The 20,432-nt window shown below is 44.0% G+C and overlaps 1 protein-coding gene across 2 annotated transcripts in view; it reads left to right on the forward strand.

The window, feature by feature from the left end:
• Positions 1-28: 28 nt before the first annotated feature.
• The window catches only part of spega (striated muscle enriched protein kinase a), a 48,426-nt gene continuing 28,022 nt past the window's right edge, over positions 29-20,432 (forward strand). Inside the window, exons 1-2 of one of the 2 annotated variants that reach the window (XM_034098293.1) lie at positions 29-434; positions 1,114-1,608. In XM_034098293.1, coding sequence (XP_033954184.1) covers positions 1,239-1,608 — 370 coding nt within the window. In that variant the 5' untranslated portion in view covers positions 29-434; positions 1,114-1,238. The remainder of the gene's footprint in view (positions 435-1,113; positions 1,609-20,432) is intronic. The other variant, XM_034098299.1, reaches the window with a different exon arrangement.

A 20,432-nucleotide genomic window follows, 5' to 3' on the forward strand; every position in this document is an offset into this window, starting at 1 on the left:
AGCTGTCGTTCCCAACCTGAGGGAGCTGGGGGTGAAGCAGTGAGATGGGAGAGAGGGAGACAGATAACATGAACTGATTTAAGAACTAAGAGGCCTAAAAAGGTTTAAAAAATGTCAAAATGCAAAGGTAGGTAAAACACAGTAAATCAGAGGGCATGAGTGCTTTGACATTTGGCGAAAAGGTCTCTCTCTCTCTGGGTCCCACCTCTCTTCACCGGGGGTTAAGCTGTTGAAAGGGACCAAGGCAGTGGCTGCTAATGCTACATGATCTAGGGCGGACTTACACCTCCAGCCAGTGCTCGCTAAAGGACACGTAGCGACACAGGCTTTAGAAAATGGTTTGAGATGAAATACTTCACTCCACGGATCTTGTTACTTTACCTTGGACTTTGCGGGCATGTCCAGATGGATTCCTTTCGGCTTTAATGGGTGAGGTAAGATGCATTTCTTTTCTAATATCGGGCTAAGTTTATTTTAAGAAATGCTTTGGATCAGCGTATTAGTGCAAACCCATGAAATAACATTTGGAGAAAATCCAAAAACGAAAATGTATTATTTGGGATTTCTATGAACTCAAATGACACATTTACAAAAATATAGTTCACTTTCAAAGTGTTCATGACATTGCAAGAGAGAGATAAAGAGAGACATCTTGACTTTTGTCCCTCTGTAAATTCCAAAAAACGATCCTACTTTTCCCATAATGCAACTGGATAGCACCTCTACTTAGGCCACCCCACCTATTTTATTTTCACACTTTCATTTTCCTAGTTTGTCAGGCTTTGGAAAACACATCTTGACCTAAAACCAAAGCTGTAATACCCAGTTGATGTCACAATATAAATATATAATGTCACTGTTTTCTCAGGTAGCAATTCAGTAAGCTTTTTGCACTCCAATGCTGTCATTCTTTTATTATGAAATTATTATTCTGTCACTGTAAAATATTTGTCACAAGAACGTCAAAATGTGTTTTAATCCATTTGAAAAATCCACCAATGATGTCATTGTGTATCTGATAAGCACATAAACAAACAAGAAGTGTATGTAGTCAAACTGTTTCATACTCAAACATATTTGTAATCTAATTCTGATGTGCTCTGGTCCTTACAGTACTCAGTGTAACAGCCCAGCTCAAACATCTGCAGCAATGCAGACTTTCAGAAGAGGCAGAGAATAACTTCAGCACATCGAAATCAGTTACCAGAAAAGGTTAAAGAAGTCTAAAAGAAATCAAGATGGCTGATGGTCCAGGATCCAGTCCCGGCCTCCCATCTAAGAGGCCCAAAATCACCAAAGACAAGATTGTTCCGGATACTGGTTCATCAGAACCCACAGCGCCATTTTTCACCCGCAAACTCCGTAAAGCAGCAGTGGGAACAAGCTGTGATATCCGACTGCGGGTGTCCGTGGGAGGATTTCCAAAAGCTACTCTCACCTGGTACCACAACAATGAGCCGCTCCCTCCATCAGAGGCCCAGGATGCGGGCGGGCTGTGGATACGGGACTGCCGCACGAGCGACGCTGGCCTGTACACCTGCATGGCAACCAACGAGCTGGGAGAGGCGAGCTGCAGCGCTGTCCTGGCCATCATGGACCTCGGTGAAGGTAATCACAACCCTAACGGAATGACTCTTTCTTCAACAGGAAGCTTCAATCACATTTTCTTTTAAACAAGTTAATGCGGACCCCCGAACAGGTCCTCAAATAGACTCAATGGCATTCTTGACACCTTGTCTATTATTTGATTCTTTGAAACATTATCCCTGTCAGTGAAAGCTCACACACAATTATAGATACAAGAGTTTGTTTTGAGCATCAGGCAGTACACTTGTCTTCCATTTCTGCAGACCTGCGCTGTGAGATACTTGAATTAGCGTGTGTATGTAAGTAGAGACTTGGCGGAGGAGAGAAGTGACACCTGCCTTTGCTGTAGCTGCACGGCTGAACCTTTCGGGTGTTGATTGTTGCTGTTTACTGAGCCGAGGAAGTCGTGATGTTGGCACCTGGTGCATCTATTAGGATACATTGTGTCTCATTTGAGCCAGGAAACGTGGGGAAATTCCCCAAAGTCATGTTTAAGACATTCAAACTGTGACAAATCCTCAGACTGTATGACTGATTTGTAGGTAGACGCTCATCAGTTGTATCATCGATCTGAGCATCTGAAACGGATGTTTGTATTAGCCAAGTTCATGCTTTTTGATGTTACAGTATGACCACAGTTTAAACTTGCAAAAGTCATTTGTGTTGGTTGTTCTATTAGCATACATTCAGACATTGCTGACTCTCTTGTCTGTCCCCTGCCCTTATCTTTATCATGTCTCAAACTCTTAGTCTATTGCTCCCCTTTTCAGTGCACTTTGGAGCATGATATTCAGTAAACTAACAGCTTAGCTTGAAGATGCAATGCTCTCCATGCTGCAGAGCACTTGGAAGGGAATCACTAAGATGTCTTGCATGGTGGGTTTGAAAGGATTGTCTAGTATTTCCCAGGGTGTCTCATCACCTCTGCCTTGCAGAGATAAGAATAGCATTTGTCAGTGAAGCTTTAGTCTTTTTTTTTTAGCTCAACTCTTCTCTGTGCCACAGTGAATAACTCCACGATAAGTAGATCCCAGAGCCCTGTCACATTAAGCCCTGTATGTCCTTGTTTGCTGTAAAGGCATAGTACACAACATATTTGAGTGAACTCGTAGTTTATTATTGTAGTAATGGCTTTTATGAATTCATGTCGTCAACAAGAACGAAAGAGAACATGCATTTGGAATGAGATAACAAAACTTCCTGACACATATCAAGCTCACTTTTGAAATGTAGAAATCCATTTTTAAATATAGTCAACATATGATAGTATTTAGCTTAAACATGCAGTTGCATTGTGTAGCAGTCCATGACACCGTAGTTAATTATATCCAAACCTCAATTGAGAGGTGTTTTTTTTATTTCTGTCAAAGTTCTGCTACACATATAGTTGTAATGATCTTTAGAGCTGGATGACAAATGCATTGTTCAAGAATATAATGACATCACATCTAGTGGAATAAAAACTCCTGACCGGTTTGCGTCATCCATTTGTGTCAAGTGCGTAGAAGACTGAATAGATATTCAGTGAGATCATTGTTATGCCGGCTACATTTGATGGTGGTGGTGTTTCCTTGGCCTGTGCAGCTCACATATCAGTCGCGCTCACACTATGAGCTGGCACACACAGTCCAGCTGGCATATCACTCAGCACCTCTCTGTCTTGCTCTTCTACTTTTTCAAATTCTCACTTCAATTCAGCGCTACTTTCCTAGTTTTCACCTCTGTTCCTCAGTGCCTATTTCTGCTCTTTTTTTCATCTGTCACATGTTTTGTCTAGGTGCGCTAACTTCAGCTTCATTGGAGTTATGTTTAAAATGTATTTAACAGCTACAAGACAGCACAGATAGTATACCCTTATCGTTCTTGTCCGTAATTAAATCGATCTAATTGGGCTCTTGGAGCACAGGTAGGGTGACCAGATGCCCCGCTTTGCGCGGGACTGCACAGCATTTTCACGACTTTTGGTGCGTCCCGCAAATTGAGACGATGTCCCGCATATTTCATTTTGATTGGCTAATACGCTTTTCTTTAAAATCAGATGTATCCAATTGCTGTTGAGAAAGCAGGGAAGGCTATCATCACGGGGGTGTGTTTGCTGTCAATCAAACTGTAACACACGGCGGGTGCTGGTCAAGTGTTAACCAATGAGAGTAACTAGGCTTGTTTGAGACACATTAGAGGCTTCTCAATACTCAAATTTCCCCTCCTCGACTCCCCTCCTCGAGACTTAGACCCGCCCACAGGAGATGCGAGCGGAGGACCGAGGAGGGGAACCGAGGAGAGAGGAGGGGAAGCAGCAGACGTTTAAAGAAATGAGAACTCCTCTCCTCTGAGCGGTCATATTAAAGCGACGTCCGTTCATTATTACGTGGCAACAGCTGCATCAGCTGTCGGGTGTTTTGTCATATTTTATAATCTCTGTTAGATCAGCTGAACATTGTTCCCCCACATATTTACTTTGAATTCATTGAGAGTGCGGTATAATGAGACAATAACAGGCTACAGATGCACACACACACACACACACACACACAAATATATTTATATAAATATATGCAATTTAAAGTATGAGAGCACTCTCATAATAACGTAACACAATCAGAGACTGGATATATCCCCCCCTCTCTCTGGTCGCTGAAATGGGGAATTGAAATTACGGGCCAAAAGTTGTATTTGCAAGTATTAAAAGTAAGGACATCAAACCAACTGAGACCCGTCTGTCCGCGGCACCTAAACACTGTACAACACACACCTACACACTGTACAACACACACCTACACACTGTACAACACACACCTACATACTGTACCACACACACCTACAGCTGCTAAAGCATAATCAGGCTACAGCCGTTGTGTATTTTATTATGTGAAGCACTAAATGGTTTTAGAAAAATATGGACTCTTTGTAGATATCTACTAAACTAAAGCAAATAAAGAGAGTAGGCCTGTTATACTGAGTGATATATATTTTACACACTGCTCTGCTTTCTGCAGGACCTCACAGCTGTTCTCACTGTAAACATCGCGTTGCGATGAGAGCAGGTTCTCAAATAATATCCAGGGGATGCATGCAGAGCTGTCATTGGCTGAGATAAGTCCGGCCGTGCGTCACGCCTCCACCGTTCCCGGAAATGCATCCGCGGAGGAGCCGTGGAGGAACCATCAGTGTATCCTCGGTTATAGCTCCTCCAGAGAGCCTCCTCGATGCTCGATCCTCGGTCCTCGGTGTGCATTTAGAGAAATGAGACGTCCTTCAAAATGGCGCGCTGAAATTCATTTCCGGGTCACTACCGGAGGACCGAGGAGTCGAGGAGTCGAGGAGGGGAAATTTGAGTATTGAGAAGCCTCTATTGAGTATGTTTGTGTGGGACAATGTGGGCCACCCTCTCAACAGCACCCCCCCCCCCCCCCGTTTAATTTGGTTTATTCAACAGCATCCAATAAACAATGACAGAAAGTGAGGTCAAAATGCAGTAATAATTTAGTATTTTAAGAAATAAAAGTAAACTAAGGCTAACCAAGGCAGCAGGCATTATTCTATTCAAGTTTTTAGAAATGCATCTTCCAAATTCAACTAGTGTATTACCTGTAAACGTAGGCACAACATAAATTAATAGATCAAATAAAACCATAATTACATATGAAAACAGTCCAGGAGGGAACAAAAACATAATAATACATAAAATAAAATAGCTTTCAGTTTTGTCCATCACAGCAACAACAGGTGAGTAGGAATGTCTCCATCGAGTGGGATGTCTCTTTTTGAGCGACACGTTTCTTGTGAGAATCGCATTCTCGGTGTCTTTTTACGTCGTATTCACCGCTATGTGAAATTGAAAAATTACTCTTGCAAAGATTGCTAAAAACTCTCTGATGCGGCTTTCACACCAGCGCTTTTCAGTTTCTAGCTCCGAGCGGGAGCTTTTCTGGTTCAGCTCCGGTTTCCCTTTTCAGCTCCCGCTCTGTGCACACCGCCCACTGGCGCCCCAGAGCTGCCCCTGCTGCGTCATGACGTCACCGTTTACATCGCTGATTTGCCCCCCAACGGCAGCTCACAACAACAACAACAACTGCGTCGGGTCAATGATCGTGTTGCTTTTAATCACACGAAGCCAGAATAAATTGAATAACGACTTCTCCAACCTTATACTTTTCTCCAGAGTGCCGTGGTTCATTGTTTATTAATGTGTTTCTGCAGCATTTACCGACCGCTGCAGTGCTGCTCTTCCACAGGAGTTTATTCTCCCGTTAGCTCCCGGTTAGCTCACACTGCAGCGGCCGCTCTAAAGTATTCACTGTCCGACTCACACAAGCAGCTGATGCATATCCCCAGTTCCCTTAGCCTAAGTGAATGTGTGTCAGTCTGAATTGACACTGTTTGGTATCACAACGCTGTTATGAAAGTTTCTCTGGTATAAAACGGGTGATGTTGGCATAGCAACCGAAGCTAAACTGACTACTTGCATCCGATAGCTGCAATAATACAAAACAACACGTCTGCCTCTCTCCACGATGATCGATAACAGTGAACGGATGGTCAAAGTAAGGCACAAATAAACAGAATCACACGAAGCCTGGTTAGTGTTGCCTGACTTTATAAAGTGTGTTTATAGGCACTACTGCTTGTAGGCAGGCATAACAGTCGACCCATGGGAGGTGGGTTTAGTTTCCTGCACGCCTCGACGTAAGAGAGACGTAAGCGACGTCACCTCTTAGTTCCAAAGCTCTTGCCTCTGGACCGACAATTTTTTGGAGCTGGAAATGAAGCGGATTCCGGAGCTAAGAGCCGGCGCAGCTCCGGTGTGAACTGGAAAACCCGGCGCTTTTCAGGCTCTAGCTCCGAGCCGGAGCTGAAAAGGCGCTGGTGTGAAAGGGGCATGTGTATCGCCCTGCACTGGGTTCAAGTGTCTTCCCAGTCTTTGTTGTATGTGCATCTTCTTTTCTTCTTAGCTGTAGTTTCAGTTTCCTCCATTTTCCATAACCTGCTGCCTCGCCTGCGTTATTGACTGACCAGTGACTTTCGTTGTTGTTGTTTGGCGGGGGCCGCGGGGGGGGGGGGGTGTGTGAGTGAGTAGGCTTGTTTGAGACAAGCAAGACCTGCGCAGACCTGCGCAGTTGCGATCAACGTCTTGCTAGTGCGTGCATGATGGTTAGTCATTTTGTCCGACTTGCTCTGGAGGCTCGCCCACATGAGACTTTGAAATCTCGCGGGACAAAGACGCCCGCAGCCTTGAGAGCGAGGCGAGGCGAGTTGGCGCAGTTGCTCTCCACGAGCTGCGGAAGCGAAATGCTTGATGGGAAACGGCTCGCTGGTATCTCGAGCTGAGCGCTCATTGGTGGTTTTTACCACGTGCTGCTGATGAAACTCTCCAATTGGCTGGCAAAAGTTTGTTGTTGTTTTGTGTCAGTTTTACGTCGCCACATCCATTCCCATTTGTCATCATTGTTCCACAATGTTTATCATCATGAAATTAATATCTATATATTTTATACTATACTGCTTACCGTTTTCATACTTTATATATCTTAGCATATTCATACACACTGTTCATACTGCTCACAGGCTGATATCTAGTGTTTACCCCACTGTTCATTCATCATTCAATTCATTCTATATGTTATTCTGTAGATTGTGTACATTACTTTCCTCTTCACTGCTTGTTGCACCTGGTTAGAAGCTAAACTGCATTTCGTTCTCTCAGTACCTGTAATATGTGCAATAACAATAAAGTTGAATCTAATCTTGAGCAGGAACAAATGTATTTACTTAGTACATATCTGACATTAACGATTAAACACATTTGTGCATTCTTTATAAATGCAAACCGAGTCAAGCCGACTCCGGAGGTGGCGGTATGCACCTTAAAGTTGTTTGCAATCCGCCAAAAAACCGAGAGAAGAAGAAGAAGATGAAGAAGCCGTCTCCGATCTGTCCGACTTCAGGCGAGCTTTTTGAGACCTCCCCCGGCTGCGATCGGCTACTCTCGTCTACTTTCGATGCGAGCCGCAATAGAGGCTTCTCAATACTCAAATTTCCCCTCCTCGACTCCTCGACTCCTCGGTCCTCCGGTAGTGACCCGGAAATTAATTTCAGCGCGCCATTTTGAAGGACGTCTCATTTCTCTAAATGCACACCGAGGATCGAGCATCGAGGAGGCTCTCTGGAGGAGCTATAACCGAGGATACACTGATGGTTCCTTCACGGCTCCTCCGCGGATGCATTTCCGGGAACGGTGGAGGCGTGACGCACGGCCGGACTTATCTCAGCCAATGACAGCTCTGCATGCATCCCCTGGATATTATTTGAGAACCTGCTCTCATCGCAACGCGATGTTTACAGAGAAAACAGCTGTGAGGTCCTGCAGAAAGCAGAGCAGTGTGTAAAATATATATCACTCAGTAGAACAGGCCTACTCTCTTTATTTGCTTTAGTTTAGTAGATATCTACAAAGAGTCCATATTTTTCTAAAACCATTTAGTGCTTCACATAATAAAATACACAACGGCTGTAGCCTGATTATGCTTTAGCAGCTGTAGGTGTGTGTGGTACAGTATGTAGGTGTGTGTTGTACAGTGTGTAGGTGTGTGTTGTACAGTGTGTAGGTGTGTGTTGTACAGTGTTTAGGTGCGTGTATTGTACAGTGTGTTGTACAGTGTGTAGGTGCGTGTGTTGTACAGTGTGTAGGTGCGTGTGTTGTACAGTGTGTAGGTGCGTGTGTTGTACAGTGTGTAGGTGTGTGTGTTGTACAGTGTGTAGGTGTGTGTTGTACAGTGCGCAGATGCCGCGGACAGACGGGTCTCAGTTGGTTTGATGTCCTTACTTTTAATACTTGCAAATACAACTTTTGGCCCGTAATTTCAATTCCCCATTTCAGCGACCAGAGAGAGAGGGGGGGGGGGGCGTATATCCAGTCTCTGACTGTGTTACGTTATTATGAGAGTGCTCTCATACTTTAAATTGTATATATTTATATAAATATATTTGTGTGTGTGTGTCCGCATCTGTAGCCTGTTATTGTCTCATTATACCGCACTCTCAATGAATTCAAAGTAAATATGTGGGGGAACAATGTTCAGCTGATCTAACAGAGATTATAAAATATGACAAAACACTCGACAGCTGATGCAGCTGTTGCCACGTCATAATGAACGGACGTCGCTTTAATATGACCGCTCAGAGGAGAGGAGTTCTCATTTCTTTAAACGTCTGCTGCTTCCCCTCCTCTCTCCTCGGTTCCCCTCCTCGGTCCTCCGCTCGCATCTCCTGTGGGCGGGTCTAAGTCTCGAGGAGGGGAGTCGAGGAGGGGAGTCGAGGAGGGGAAATTTGAGTATTGAGAAGCCTCTCTTGTCGCACATTTGGTTTGTTGGGACCAGGGGCCTATACTACGAACCTGGTTCAACCTAACCTGGATATGTTTGAGTTAGCCGGTTGGCCTAATCCAAAACATACGCGCTCTCGCTAAACTGTACTACGACGCTGGTTATCAAGTGGATCGCTCAAGCCAGCCGTGTCCTATCTAGTTAGGTGCGCGTTCACATGAAAGGGGTGGTATTTGGAGCATTCGACCAATCACAAACATGGAGAAGCGCACTGACAGCGCAGCGTCATACTTCCTGAATGAAAAGTGAACTTTAATACTAGTCAAAAATGAAGAAGTTAAACTTTAAACATCCATGACTTAAACACTTGATCCAGGATCAAAGCCACAGAGCTGCACCTGCAAGGTGAATACAGCTGGGAACAGAACAAGTGTTTGAATGCGTACATTAACAGGTTTATGATATCACTGCTCCGTCTAAAACACGATCTGACTTCAATTACATTTGTCTCGAGTATTTCGTCAACTTAATGTGTTGCTTAAAATAATACTTCTGCATACAGTATGTGACACTGTGAGTGCTGCACGGCCAGACACGGCTCAGCTGACTCAGATATGGAGATATATGATACATTATGAAGTGATATGCCGCGGACTGTACTTAATGTACTCTGATCCGGTTACTTATCTTGTGGCCGATATTTAAGTAAGCTTTCTTAACGCTAATGTTATAATAGTCCGATTGCTCTGAAGATGGGAGGTGATATTCTATTAATGTTCACGTTCACACAGTCGGTGATTTTTGCCGGCCGTCTTTCCTGCGACGGCAGCTTTTCTGTATTTCCTTTCTCCTGTAATATGACTTGATCGCTTTAAACTCCGCACACTGAGCTCTGATTGGTCAGCAGGCGGTGCTTTCACTGAGTTGAGCTCTTAGCCTGCAACCTAACCTGGTCCCGACCAGGTTAGCCGCTAAGCATAAGTTACCATGGAGATCTAGCCTGCTAAAAAGAGAACCAGCTTCGTAGGACCGGAAAGCCGGAGTTTTCCCTGAATTTAGCCGGCTAAGCGAAAATCCTGCTTCGTAGTATACCCCCCTGGTCACCCTAAGCACAGGGGAAGTGTCGGTGTTTACATCGCTAGCAAAGGAGCTACAGGAGGCTTTAAAGGCCTATGCTAGCTGTGTCGTGCAGAACCGGGGGTCACGCAGGCCGGGTACTAACACTAGTTGCTATGTCTTGTGGTGTTGCACTTGATTGATGTGATGTCATGTAAGCATCTACGCTTGTTTTTGATCTTGAGTAATGTCATAAGAAGAACTGCATGCGTAACATTACAGCTGTCCGTATTTCCGACACCTGAAACTGTAGGGGCAGTAAATGACTAAGTGTTGCTTCAAGAGACTTCGAAAAAGCCCCCTTTCTGTGTTTCTTGCAATAGATAAATGCACATGAATGATAAACTGGTAAAAGACATACAAATAAATGTTTGTCTGTTTTCTGGTTCCGAGATGTCTCACTTTATCTCTGACCTCTGCCTCCTTCCTACCTCCTCTCTCTCTCTCTCTCGCTCTCCTTGTGCGTATTTATGGCCCGGTATGTGCCGAGCTGGCCAGAGGACTCGTACTCCACTGATGTGTGGATGCCGCCGGCCCCCTCTCCGATTGCACCAGCATACATCACAGATAATTATAGCTTCACCACGGTCAAGATGTGGCGCTGTCGCACTCAATCACGGTCTCGGTGATGAAAGAGAAGACTGTGTGTGTATGCCGGCGCAGGGGAAAGGCAGTGAGTGTGTATCTGTGTGGGTGTCTGTTATTGTGCAGTTACACACGTGTGGTCAGTTTTAATGGCTGTCCAGTCTGCTTTTGAGTGAGTCAGTTGGATGTCTGTCACTTTAAGATATCACCCTGAGACCAGACCAACCAGAAACCAGAGTAGTGCTGTGTCACAGGTCTAGACCACTTTATTGACGTCACCCTCAGGTTTACAGCGTTGTATTAACATACTGTCAGGCCTCTAAGGGCCCGATAAGCAGTCTGATAGAAGCTCTGAAAAAGCAGCACATCCGTCACGTGCAGTTTTTAAAACTACTTTTACAATATCAGATTACTGTGGCAATGGGACGCAGGAGAATTACAGATATGACTTGCAGTTATTCATGATTAAAAAAAAAGATATATGTATATTTTGAAAGCAGGGTTTTCCAACATGTGGGCCTAAAGACCTTTATGTGAAGTTGCTCTTTAGGGACATCCACTGGGCTAATATAAAGAAAATAATTTAAATTTAAATTTAATAATGAATGGCTTGAATGTCAAGGCAGTGATATCTTAATTCTTTACATCAGCTAGTAATCAAATCTAATGTGGTTAAAGTACATTAAAGGAAAATACTGAATGTAACAGATAGCATATTAACATGTGAATAGTATATACAGACCAATTCAATCAGATCCTGTCAAATACAGCACTAATTCTGTTGGAGAAAGCTGTTCATTTATTTGAGATGCAATTTCCCAGCAGCATGGACCCTAATATGAATACCAGAGGGTCTGTTACATCACCTGAAAGTGTCTATAAAGAGAGTGACAGCTTGAGAAAGAGGGCTCAGTTCCACAACAGCTCTAATAAAAGTTGCACCCAGACTGTGGTCAGCATTTGATATTCTTACACAGTCTTAGTAAAAGCCCCTGGTGTTCTATAATCACATGACACACATTCAAGGCTACGGCGTTATTGTCACCTCCAGCACCAAGGTTTATCAGCCGTCTGAAAAAGATCCCCCTCACTTGTGCCTTTTTCCCATTGTCTCGTAATGTATAGCAGTTGTAGCATAACCTCAACGGTGTTTGACAACATGTCTGCCTTGTAATGAACTTTTAAAAAGTCTCCGTGACCCACAGAGGACGGCAAAGGTCGTTTTGTATCCGTGTAGAAGTGTGCTTAATCTCCTGCTCTAACTGGGGGGGCAGGCTCTGTGAAAGGGGGTGCAAAGGGAAAGTACAGTACAACTGGAGGGGTTGTACTATGCAAGACTGGAAATAGACTGCGAAGGCTGGCTGTCAAAGTTGGGGAGGACTGGGGGGAGACAGGGAGAAAAAAGACAGACGTGGGATAATGAAGATGAAGTAGCCATTTTAAGAGAGCATATGCTGGCTTGACCAAAACAAGATTGTTGGAGAAATAGGCCTGTTGGAGCCATTATGAGGTAGTTGGTGGTGTGGTTCGATGGACTTGTTGGAAGACTGTTCATAAAGGATGCGTGTTTTTGGGGCATCTTGACGTTTTTTTTTTTTTTAGAGGAACACACAAAAGTAGCTATGTTACGGAAGGAGCTGCTTGATGCACGGAAAGCTTTGAGGAGCGCTCAGGAGGGCGTGAGTGGGCCGAGAAGCAAGAAACAGAGAGGTGAGTGGGAGCAGGTATCAATGCTAAATATTTGTTGGAATAAAATGGTCCAAGTAGGAGAAGGAGAAGGATCACACTGAAGCAGGGGTATTTACTGAATGCAACTGAGTGGAACAGCTGTAATGGAAATGCAAACAAGGTAATACACTTGAGGCAGTTATTGCCGCTGCCTAATTGGATTTAGTTAGCGTGTCCTCTATGCCTTGCACTATTGTACAAATCCCGAGCTATACATGGATAAGGCTTTTTACTGCAGGCTTTACGCTACATCAATCTTGTTTGTCATAGTGCAAGTATAGAAATGGCAAAATAAAGACTGTTGTTTTCTCTCAAAATGTCACTCTTAGTTTAAAAATGGTGAGGGTTTCATTTGTGACTCAAGAGCTGGGAAACAGCATGTACAATCTTGTTCAACTAGTCCTCACGTCGATAGAACACAACTATAGTAATCCCTTTAGAGGGCAAACTCCACGATCAAAATGTAAACAAAGGGTCATCCCATCCTCGAAGTCCAGAGAAACTCCCAAAAATGATTGACAGGTCTATAACCACATGGACTACGAGAGAATTAATGGTTTAATATAAGATGTTCTGATGCTTATAAAGGTTGGTTTTACAGTGGTACCATGTTTACGAAATTAAAACAAGCCTGATGTTATAACAAGTGAAACTCTTCAAGTATATATAAGTACTCCACATTTCTCATGTCACAAATGTGGCGTTTTAATGAAACGGCGAAAATAAATAACTGGCCTTCCAACTTGCAATTCCAACGGCTATAAAAGTAATAATTGAATGTTTTCTATCTGCATAAGACATTTGCATTTGAAACGCAAAGCCATGTATCTGCTCAGGCAGTGTCTGTTGTGGAGCGTGTATAGCATGGCATTCCTGCTCTCACTATTTCTTATCGACCCTTACATCGGCATCCTGGCGCAGAGATCATCTATAGCCGCTTGATGATTTCACATTCTCTGAATATTACGTTCAAGTGGATTAAGGAGACAGTACAATTAATGATCTTTTCTATTATCATCAGGCAGCTGAGGCAATACGTGGGGCTGAAGCCAACGCTGTTTCTCTGGTGATTAGTCTGGCAAAGCGTGTGTTTGTGTTCCATTCCGGTGGTACACAGCCTTTCACAGGGACCCTCGGGGATTTGGGGAGGATTAGGTGGTAGGATCGGGTTGCAGTGTGACTGTCAACATTAGCCACTGTCATTTAGGATTTCCAAACCGCCTCGCTTCCACATACCATCACTCATTTGCCTCGGGAGGATGATTGGGGGGGCAAATAACAAAGCGTCTTTGTGTTTGGTCTCTAATCTTAAAGGGCCCCTATTATACTGTTTTTCATCAATATATTATAGGTGTCAGATATATACAGAACATGTCTCTGAAGTGTGCTCGAAATACCAAACAGATCATTGCAGCTTCCCATAATCCCCTCTGTTTCAGCCCTGTTTCCAAAGTGCTGATTCTCTGTCTGTTACTTTAGATGAAAATAAGGAGCCCCTCCCCACGCCCCTCTGAGAGACATTTGGTTACAAAGAACACAATGGTGCTCTAGGAGGAGATTCGGGTGATAAGGGGGGGGGGGGGGGGGGTTACCTTGGCTGCTGATTGGCTAATGGTTACACAAGCCAAAACATCGTTATGACATCATAAAGTGTCCAAAATCTGATCAGCTCATTTTCAGACAGGTTTTTATAGAAATGGATCAGGATAAAAAGAGAGAGAATCTTTTTTCCTGAAACTCTCAGAATGTCTTTCCACAGAGGGGACACATGTTGATGTAGAAGAGACATGAAGAAGAGGGGACACATGTTGATGTAGAAGAGACATGAAGAAGAGGGGACACATGTTGATGAAGAAGAGACGTGAAGAAGAGGGGACACATGTTGATGTAGAAGAGACATGAAGAAGAGGGGACACATGTTGATGTAGAAGAGACATGGAGAAGAGGGGACACATGTTGATGTAGAAGAGACATGGAGAAGAGGGGACACATGTTGATGTAGAAGAGACATGGAGAAGAGGGGACACATGTTGATGTAGAAGAGACATGAAGAAGAGGGGACACATGTTGATGTAGAAGAGACATGAAGAAGAGGGGACACATGTTGATGTAGAAGAGACATGAAGAAGAGGGGACACATGTTGATGTAGAAGAGACATGGAGAAGAGGGGACACATGTTGATGTAGAAGAGACATGGAGAAGAGGGGACACATGTTGATGTAGAAAAGACATGAAGAAGAGGGGACACATGTTGATGTAGAAGAGACATGAAGAAGAGGGGACACATGTTGATGTAGAAGAGACATGAAGAAGAGGGGACACATGTTGATGTAGAAGAGACATGGAGAAGAGGGGACACATGTTGATGTAGAAGAGACATGGAGAAGAGGGGACACATGTTGATGTAGAAGAGACATGAAGAAGAGGGGACACATGTTGATGTAGAAGAGACATGAAGAAGAGGGGACACATGTTGATGTAGAAGAGACATGAAGAAGAGGGGACACATGTTGATGTAGAAGAGACATGGAGAAGAGGGGACACATGTTGATGTAGAAGAGACATGGAGAAGAGGGGACACATGTTGATGTAGAAGAGAAGAAGAGACATGGAGAAGAGGGGACACATGTTGATGTAGAAGAGACATGGAGAAGAGGATTTTGCATAATAAGTGACCTTTAAATCTGTCTTGATGGAGAACGCTGCGTGCAGCTCGCAGAATGAAGGCTGTGTTGCCGGGGTTGTCGTCTGACATTTCCCGTTATTGGCCCGAGCTATATTGTGCTTCAATATACTGACTGTTTAGTTTGATAGCACGCACAGGAACATCAGAGAAGGGTGTACCAGCAGCAGAATGTGTTTCCCCGTGGCACAGAGACCTGCTGCTGATGGAGCTGCGTGACCAGAAGGCATCCATCACAGAAAGCAGCCTCTGTCAGAAAGTCAATGGCTTTCCGTGAAGTCTGCTTCCTCTATTGTTGTGTTAAGCTAATTCAACTGAAGCGCTCTCCAATTTGCACCTCTCCTGATTGTTTGTAAAGCTCATTCAGTGTGTACTAATGTTCCGTCTCCGTTAGTATCGCAGAAGCCACATTTTGCAGACGCTTCAACATAAACTAGTCAAAAGTAATGCATGTGTTTTTTTGCCTTTGCATGTCTGAAACAGCTCAGCAATCAATAACGAGGATCTGCGTACTCCCATGTCTGAGGACACTGCAGTGCAGGGGACCATGTTGCCTTCGAAGCCTTTAAAGCAGGGGTGTCAAACTCAATTTCATCCCGGGCCACATCAGCATTATGGTTGCTCTCAAAGGCCGGTTCTGACGTTAAGAATATATAAATATAATATATATATAAAATAATGTATTATAATACATAATTTCCTCTGCATTGGACTATCATCGGATAGGGTAACAACTTCATAATTAACTACGTCTAAAAGCAGAAGTCGAGGGCAAATAATTGCAAGTCTCGTCAGTGCGCATGTCACAAAACAAGATGCATTGTGGGACATGTAGTTTATGGGCAACGTGCCTCTGTAAAGTGGCATGTAACCGTATCATACACGTATTATATTCTTTGCATGCTCTTGCCGGGCCACATTACATAAAGTTGCGGGCCGCATTTGGCCCCCGGGCCTTGAGTTTGACACCCCTGCTTTAAAGGAAGCCAGATTCAGAGCAAGACAAATGACATGCACCAATAGAATGTAATTATCTTTTCTCAATGGCTGATATTGTTTGATATCCCAGCCAGAGATGAGTTGAAGCGGGTTCTTTGTGGCTTTTAGTGAGCATGAAAAAAGAAAGACTTTTCCAAGAGAATGGATGCTCTCCACCGTATCTGCCCTCTCATTGGATGACGGTCATGGAATGTTGTGTAATGATGGAGTTATTGATCCAGGGCGTTTTAACGGTTACTTGGGGGTGTATCCCATATCACGCACACAGCCTTGGTATTGATTTCTGCACTCTGTGAGGGTGGAGGAGGAGTGGAGGCAGGCGCGAGTGCATCGAGGGAGGTTTGTTGAAATAACAATTACACTGAGCTGCATCTAGGTTTGCCTTTTGTCTAAGAGGGAAGGCTTTAGTTTTGGATGTGATTTAGATACAAAGTGCAACGAGAAAAGGCAACACGATAAAGACCCCGCTACTTCTTTTTCACGGCAGGAGTAAATCTCCTATTGATTATGTGTTCACAAGGCAATACATAGTACCATGCCTCACTTAACAGCGCTAAAAAGCACATCGCTCAGTGAAGCAAGTCGGGGACAGAAATGTGGACACGGATTCTGAGTAGATGGTGGAAGGTCTGCCTGTAATTATGTTTGGATTCATTTGTTGGAGGAGGTGTAAGGAGCACAGATGTGTCTGAAAAGAACAATTCATGTTTCTTTAGACACGGAGATGGAGGTATGAAGGAGGAGGTGGATGGGGGGTGGAAAGCAGGAACAGACACTTGTCACAGCTGCAAAATAAATGACTGGAAGAGAGAATTGTAACATCATCTTTGTCTGATTTACACAGGCCACTGTAGATCAATCCTGGTTTAGGGTGTACATGTCTTTTAATAGACTTTACCATTATTCATCATTATTTTCAGATCAAAGCCATTTCAAATCAATTATTTGTAAAGGTGTTTTGTTTAGGTTGATCTGCTTGTTAGGTGCATAAGGGAAACACATGTGCTCTCCCAGTGAATAGAGCCCTCTACTGCTTGAGGCTGTGCTAACCGTGATCGTTGTTTAAAGCTCACTTGGAATATATAAATAATGAATGCCTATCCTGAGGTCTGCTCCATTGAATAGAGAAGAGAGCAGGAGAATAGACTGACATGAAGAGGGTGGAGGAAGGATGTGAGGTTTGTATTCAGTGGCACCTTTTCCTAAGAAAACATCAATTCCACTGGCCCTTCCCCCTCTTTAATGTCTAGCCATCTCATCCCTTCTCTCCTCTCATCTATGCATCTCCTTTTCGCCTCCTCCCTCTTGAAGCTTTTCCCTTGTCTCCTATTCTTGCCTCCACTCTCTGCTCTTTCTCTCTTCCCTCTTCTCAATCCAACTCTCATCTTTCCTATGTCAACATGCTCCGTTGAAGCCAGTTGTTTCTCTCTCTCCTCCTCTTATCCAACACTCTCATCGCCGCAATAAAGACCCACACACACCTCAGACTTCCAACCCCCCCACCTCCTCTTGGACCGAGCGTGCTCCCGATTGAGGCAGATCGAGCAGAGGAGGGGGGGGGCTTGAGCAAACCAGCTGAGAATTGCCCCTCTAAAGGCAGAGTCTACGTCAGAGAGGGACGCTGTTCACATCAGCGGATACACACTCGGACACAAAGACACCTGGCTCGGGCTGATTTGCATTCGCCTCTCTCGTTCTCCCCCCTCCTCGCTGCCAGACTGGAGAGTAAACACACCCACGCGCAAAAGGCGGCCGCATCCCTGTTGTGAATCTGGATTTTTTTTTTATTCTTGTTCATGCCACACCCTGGGCTTATTCGGCTTGTTTTCCTGAGCTCATGCCACAGGTCATCTCGCACGCTTGACAGGAAGCACTACTTGAAGAGATGAAGAAAATCTGGTCCAAGAAGAGGTTTCAGGTTAGTTTGCTTTGGGGGGGGGACTGCTTTTAATGATTGTGTTGTGAAGCTCTATCCAGACAGATGTGTATGGTTTAACATATTGGCATGTCTTGCCACACCCTTTACCTGATAATGAGATGCAAATATGTTCATGTGCAACAGTGGTAAAAGGAACATGTTAGGAATATGCGTAACAACCTCACAAAAGGCATGCGATTCTGTTTCGAGAAAGCCAAAAGAGCGGAAGTGTGAAAAGGAGAACTGATATTTTCCAGCACGTTGTATCCGCTGATATGTTGAGGGCAAGTTAGGACAACATGTCAAAGAAAGTCAGCGCAGGAAAGCTACTAAGCAGAACAAAGTATGAGCAATCAAGACCACTTCTTAGGACTCTCTCATCGAAACACAAAAAAAGGCAAATTACCCCCATTTACATATTCAAACAGTCCAAATCTCCGCTGTCCCGCAGTCTATGTTATGAAATACATAGTTACATGTCGTGACAGTTTTGAGATATAATAAGTTGTTGTTTAGTAAAGTAGCAGAGAGAAAGTGTGTCAGTAGGCTACACTCCGTGGAGACATGAGGAACAGGGCTGTCAGAAGGGCTTCGGAGGGGTGAAGCTGATGGTGCCTTTGCCTCCTTTTTGAATCCTGCCTCAATATCAAACCCCTGAGAGTTTCTCTTTTGCTTCCAGCGGCAGATCTGTGACACTAATGCTGGTAGGATTTGGATTGCACCCACAGAGTTTTCGTTTGAAGCATTTGCCAAATGCAGCCTTTTCAAAAAGCCGCTTTTGGCTGGCTGTAGCTGATATGATTGCCTCGAGGCCATAACAATGGAGATCACGACAACGATGGAAGCTTCTAGGCGAGTCAAACGGCATGTTATCACAAGGCAACAGTTAATCAAATTGCCCGACGCAACGCGCACGCACGAACGGGGGGGGGTACAAGAGTGTGAAATGAGTCACTTCGCACTTTTGCTACTTTCCCTTTCCATCCACGGCAGAGCAGTGAGTCATTCTGAGGCGCTCTCCTTGGTGCTGATTGACAGAACGTCCGAGAAGCCGTTTCACCAAGTGCTTCATCAGCAGGGACACCGACTGAATCCAGATACCTATCATTTACGAAATGGATGAGTCAAGAATATTTATCAGCATTATTCTCATATGATCGCCTTTCAGAAGTTAGATCAGTAACTCCAGCTGTTTGATGTAATGCATACGTGGAACAAATGGGACTGTGTTGAATATAAATTAAATACTTTTAAACCAGTAAGGGTATTTTAATATGGTAAAGACAAATGAATCAGGACTTGGATAAGCTCCAAGAATGTGTATTATGATATCAGGAACAAGCAAACAAGGCATTTGAACATTTTGTAAAAAAATAAATAATATCACTTACAGTTATTTCTTAATGGGACATTTTCTTCTACAAATCAAGCATGTTGAGTCCTCAGTAGTGTTCACACCTTCACCTTAGAGTGGAGTAAGCAACAGACTTACTTTGGGGTAAAAGGGACCGGCAGTGTTGTGCTTAAGAATTGTTGTGTTTGTTGTTGAATAATGCATTTGACTTTGTATCTCGTTTCAGAGAACTGGGCATTCCACAAGGACATTTGGCAGATTTACCCATGGTGTGTTGTCAGTATGAGCTTTACTCCATTTCTGCTGTAGTATATTGTGTTCTCCTCTGTTAGAAAACAAAACAACCGTAGCTTTATGATTTAGCTCAGCCTGGTTAGTCTTCATGCACTTCATTGTGTATCTATTCCTTTAATAACTTGTATGTGTAAATGCTGTTGTAGCCTATATATTTCTGAAGCGGGTTTATTCGCTTTTCTGCTCGACTGCTTCCAACCAGAGTGGGTTTTATTATTGTACATCCTCCCCCACAAAGCAGTATCTTTTAATCACGTTGTTGCCTCTCAGCCTCGATGTTTTACGGTATAATATTTGGCAAAAATGTTGTGCAATGTACGATCCAAGCCAAACCAAAGGCTTGCTGTACTCTACTCCAAATAATATTTACAGTACAACACATGAAATATATTCCCTCATGATTACATTGCTGAGTCAATTTCCCTCACCTTGTGTGCAAGCTATTTAACTTCATTTGACGCAGATGGGTGAATCTAGGAACACACACACACGCTAATGTAATGAGTTAATGGTAATTGTTCATGTTACATTGGCTTTCTTATCATTAGGCAGACCTTCTGGAATGATCTAATCCCACTTGATGCGAGGCGCAATGAGGCTCAACCTATTTTGTGGTTGTCGTCCTCCTCCTTCACAAGCTCTCTAACCAGAACACATATCTGTCAGCCAGCCGGCAGTTTGGCTGGTGATTTTAGACGCTAATGGGTACGAAGAGGATTGGTCGTGTGGGTGAGAGAGATGCTGGTTTCCATAGTAACGGTGCTCTCCCGTCTGCCCTCTCTTGCTGCCACTATGGAAGTGAAGTTTTCCGCTCCTGCCGAAAGCAAAGCTATGGTAAACCTGCC

The sequence above is a fragment of the Pseudochaenichthys georgianus genome, chromosome 2 (genome assembly GCF_902827115.2).
Source record: "Pseudochaenichthys georgianus chromosome 2, fPseGeo1.2, whole genome shotgun sequence".
Lineage (NCBI taxonomy): Eukaryota > Metazoa > Chordata > Actinopteri > Perciformes > Channichthyidae > Pseudochaenichthys > Pseudochaenichthys georgianus.